Source organism: Mus caroli, unplaced genomic scaffold (genome assembly GCF_978045245.1).
Source record: "Mus caroli unplaced genomic scaffold, Mus_caroli_1 scaffold_7, whole genome shotgun sequence".
In the NCBI taxonomy this organism is placed as follows: Eukaryota; Metazoa; Chordata; class Mammalia; order Rodentia; family Muridae; genus Mus; species Mus caroli.
In genome coordinates, this window is record NW_028227262.1 from 58790265 (window position 1) to 58795622 (window position 5358).

The following is a 5358-nucleotide window of genomic DNA, read 5'->3' on the forward strand; positions in this document are numbered from 1 at the left end:
GTGAAGGTGTTGTGGATGATTACCAAGTTAGATGCTGTTTCTGCTCCACAAAAACCCACACATGCTAAATAAGAAAAGATATAATCTATGATACATGCAGTATTTAATATTGAAGGAGCTCACACACTGATGCAGCCACCATAGGATACAGGATCCAGCCATTGCTCATCTTAGGAAGGGTAAGATGATCTGTGGGGTGTGAGGTGGAGTTGAGGTCTTCAGTGGATTATGGTGAGGGGAGTAGAGTTGCCAAGGAGGATGAGTGAGATACTGTTCTTGTCTCCTTAGCCACTGTTCTCACTTGCAATGAATGAGAACAGCAGACTACACACTCATTGTAACATAAGGAACACCTTTTTTCTGAAATTGGCATTGGGATCTCAGGCAACAGCTTCCTTCTTTTCTTCCATATTATCAAGTTCTTTCGTGGGCACAGGCCCAGACTCACTGACCTGCCCATTGGTCACTTGTCCCTAATCCACCTACTGATGCTACTGGTTGCAGCAGTCATAGCCATAGACATTTTTATTTCTTGGAGGAGATGGAATGACATCATATGTAAATTTCTTGTCTACCTGTACAGAAGTTTGAGGGGTCTCTCCCTTTGTACCACCAGCATGTTGAGTGTCCTCCAGGCCATAATCCTCAGTCCCAGAAGCTCCTGTTTAGCTAAGTTCAAGCGCAAATCTCCTCATAACATCTCCTGTGCCATTATTTTCCCGACTGTCCTCTATATGTCAATTAGCAGTCACCTCTTTATATCCATCACTGCCACCCCCAATTTGACCATGAATGACTTTCTTTATGTTTCTCAGTCCTGCTCTCTTCTACCCTTGAGTTACCTCATGAAAAGCATGTACTCTACACTGTTGGTCCTCAGGGAAGTCTTTCTTATTGGTCTCATGGTCCTCTCAAATTCATACATGGTGGCCCTCTTGTGCATGCACAGGAAACAGGCCCAGCATCTTCAAAGTACCAGTCTTTCCCTCAAAGCATCTGCAGAGCAAAGGGCCACCCAAACCATCCTGATGCTCATGACCTTCTTTGTGCTGATGTCCATCTTTGACAGCATTGTCTCCTGCTCAAGAACTATGTTCCTGGATGATCCAACATCTTATTCTATCCATATCTTCGTGATGCACATCTATGCCACAGTCAGCCCTTTTGTGTTTATAAGCACTGAAAAACATATAGTTAACATTTTGAGAGGGTGATAAATGTTTGAATGTTCACTGTCAAGATTCTTTAAGAAGAGCTAATGACCTGGCATCAGAACTGTCAGTCATGGCATGCTGTATATGTGCTTTGCCTCATGTTTAATATGAAGATGTTTTTCTGTTAAAATTATTTATTTTAACCAACATGATGGTAAACATATAACAGAAGTTTTAACAACATACACTTTGAGATATGACAATGGCGTATTAAAATTTATTTTAGTTTTTATATTATTTCTCAATGAAATGTAATGTAAGGTAGTTCTTGCCCATCTAGATTTTAGATTTCCTATATTGTTTTTAAGTATGTGACCAGTTCACAGATGATTTGATATTTCAATTTTCTGATATGTATTTTGACAAATTAGAGAAATATTTCTTACCAAAAGTAGTGCTATGAATCAGAAACAAAAGGAATTACACACATAACTTTCAAAACAGCTTTATGTGCAAAAGATACATAGTGACTTCTATATCAATACTAAGAAAAACAAGATTTAAAGTTCTCAGGATTTAAAATGGAAGCAACAGTCTAGAATAACCAAAACATATTATTAAAACACAACCTATGCATGGTATGGGATAGTGTTCAAACATTAAATGCAAAGCAATTCCAGCATAGGGTGCTGTGGGATGGAGCTCTAAAAAAACAGGAAATATCCATATCACACTGGACAGCCTCCTGGAGCTTCAAGACTCTACCCCACTCCTTTCTTTAAACCTTGTTCCTCCTTATTCAGTCTGTACTGTAATTATCCTCCTGCTAAAATGTTTTGCTTGGGGAAGCACTACTGCTTATTGGGCAATTGGAAAAATTATACTAAAAAGTTTAATAAGCCAATGAATTATAAGTCACTCTTGATTGCTAAAGCAAGGAGAGACAAGATGCATAAAAATCTTTCTAAAAATTAACTTGGACCTCAGCTTTTGGTCTGCTGTCATCTAGGCTTATTGATTCTATACAAGTAGCTGATTACTGGCTTCAACTTGGTTTTCTCACCATTGGTTGCTTTCAGCAACTATGGAACATAGACAAACCATGAACTTGCTGGGGAAAGTAAGATAAATCAATTAGAATAAAAAGTAAGTTTCATGAGGATTGACTGATAGAGGGTGGCAGTACAGTTAGACACAGACACAAAGTTAAATGCCATTTTTAGGTTCAAGAAAAAAGGCAACAATTTTTTTATTTTTGCTTGATGGACAGACTTTCAATTCAACAGGGAACGTGTCAAAACCTGTGTATTTATGGAATATATGATGTATTTGCACTCACTAGCACTTATTGAGTAGCTAGAGGGTTCAATTGGCATCTTAGTATGTTTTTGGTACTTACTAACAATAAAGACAAATCATTTTCCTACATATATCAAAGCATCATCTCTAGTGCCCGTCAGGTTCAGTGGATAATGTATTCACTGCACAATAAAATCCTGAATTCATATACCCAGCATCCATATTTGAGTAGACAATGAGAACCAGGCATCTTTCACCCCCAGAGTTCTTATGAGCAAATGAGTGGTGAAATCCCAGTATCACTGTGCTACTTAGCTTGGACTACATAGTAGAGAATAACAGGAGGCCCAATAGAAACAAAATGGAAAGTCAGGACCTGTGTAATAGGTTAGAATCTTACCTCTACATGCATGCCATAATGCATAGGTGTCTATGTTTACAGACTTGATGAGAATATAAATACATGAATGTAATTTTCAATATTAAAACATTGTGACAAATGTGTACCACACACAGACTTGAATACCACTCTTTGCTCATATAAATCTTGTTCTCAGTCTCTACTGGAAAAGGAAAGCTCCTGTTGGGGTTCTGTCAGCACCATGCTCACTTCTGGTACTCAGCAGCAAAGGCAGCATCAGTGTGGTGTCAATTAGAAGAGTTTTCTGTGCTGCAAAAGTCTAAATAAAAACAGCAGATCAGATGTTTGAATGTTTGGTATTAGCTGATTCCATAAAGACATGAGCTTGGAATATGCTTTTACATTAGAAGTGAATTATCAAATCTTTTCACATGTGTTTTCACAGAGATGACAGTATGTGTGCCACACAATGCTTTAAAAGACAAATTCAAAGAAATGTGTCAATGCTAAACACATATTCCAGACCTTGCAAAGTCATCACTTATACTTGAATAGCACCAGTTTTAAGAATTTTACTAAAAGAAATAACTCAAACCTTAGGTGATGGGAGAAAAAAACCTGGCAAAGAATAGGTTACATATACTGTCTTCATTTTTAATAAGTCCCGCAGCCTGACAAAGGGTCACATGTCAACAAAATGCAATGGGATTTAATTTCTACAAGTACAAAAATATCAAGAGTGATCCTAGGGACAGGAAAATTAAGAGAATTACAGGCCTATTGGCTTCAGCATAGCTAGCACTGGCCAGATAATTTTTGTCTCCTCTAACCTGCAAAGTGTATTAGGAAATGGAATTTTTATACTCAGCAACTCTCTCATCACAGTAGCTGATATTCCTTATCACAGCTTTGTCTACAGTCAAAAACAATCATAGGTACTCATAGATAACATTTGTACTGTATACCATGGGTCAGGCACACAGATGGTGCCCTCTGGTGATGCTACACAAAGTCAGACCTCCAAAGGGTTATTTATGGAGCACTCACTGGGCATAAAGCACCTACTAACTACTATTTACTTAATCCCACAACATCCTGGGAATTAAGCACTGCCTTACCCATCTGACAGATGAGTAATGGGTTCTCTGACAGGCTGCAGATCTGTTTCTGCATCATTTTGTAAGTCTCAGAGGAGACAGACTTGTGTTATCCATGCTGACAGATTCTAGAGCTCTCTGTTAACAGTTACTAATGGTTACATCCTAGGACTGCTACGAAAACTTTAATGAAACCCATCTGTGAACTACTTACTTTCTCAGCATCTTATTTAGTCCAGAGTTGGTAGGGTCTAGGACCAGTGTTTGTGTCCTCCATCTTACTTAATCCACACTGTTAATAGACATATAGTAATTTTCATGTTATAACACTAGGGAGCCAGTTGGGAGATGGATCACTGGATAAAGTGATTGCTATGCATGAATGAGTTTCAGAGGTCAAATCCACAACACTCAAATAAAATCGTGGGTGTATGGACATATATGTTACTCAAGTAATGAAAACCTTACCACCTCACAAATTTTGCTTAAATAGTGTGCTTCTGGTTCAGTGAGAGACCCTGGATTTAAATATTTGTAGAAATAGAAACAGATTAGAAATAGAAAGAAATAAGATGGGAAGGACACTTCATATACATCAAAAGAAAAATGGAACCAGATGATGTCTCATCTATGAAATCTGTGTGCCAAATTCAAGGGCAACTACATTTGTTTAAAAAAAAATTACTAAAGCTTAAATCACACATCAAAACCCAGACAATAACAGTAAGAGACTTCAATAACACTCTCTTGCTAATTGATGGGGCATCCAGACCAGAACTAAATAAATAATGTAGTTAACAGATGTTATGACTCCAGTGGACCTAGCATATATCTACAGAACATTTCATGCAAACATACCTACAGAACAGTTCATGCAAACACCGAAGAATAGACACTCTTCTCAGCACCTCACAGAACATTCTCAAAATTTGACCATGTACTCAGTCAAAAAGCAAATCTCAACAAATACCAAAAAAGTAGGAGACAGGATCAGGTGTGGGAGGAGAAGGGGTAGATGTACAGGGGTTCAGGAAATTGAACAGAGGTGTATAGCAATGGGGGATGGGGAACTGGATGTGGCAACAGAAAGTTCCAGACTCTAGGAAAGCAACAGGCTCCCAGGAGCCAATCAGGAATGATATTAGCTGCAATATCTAACAAAGTGGAGAGAGAACATGTAGAGACCTTATCTAGAGGTTAGTCATGGCCCCCAGTTTTGGGGTCGGGTCACCCAAACTTCTCAAAATTTAACCCAGAATTGCTCCTGTTTAAAGGAACTACAGGAACAAAGAGCAGAAACTAAAGGAAAGGCCATCCAGAGACTTCCCCACCTGGGAATCCATCCCAAATGCAGCCAACAAACTGTCACTATTGCTGATTGCAGGTTCTTGCTGACAGGAGTCTGATATGGAAGTTTCTTGGGTGGCTCTGCCAGAGCCTTACCAAT

At 38.6% G+C, this 5358-nt stretch overlaps 1 protein-coding gene across 1 annotated transcript; it reads left to right on the top strand.

Moving 5' to 3' along the window:
* Positions 1 to 242: 242 nt before the first annotated feature.
* Positions 243 to 1364, top strand: LOC110287731 (vomeronasal type-1 receptor 48). The gene is given in 2 exon segments (XM_021154279.2): positions 243 to 358; positions 361 to 1364. Coding segments are annotated over 2 exon segments (906 nt in total). The 5' UTR covers positions 243 to 306; the 3' UTR covers positions 1215 to 1364.
* The last annotated feature ends 3994 nt before the right edge of the window (positions 1365 to 5358 follow it).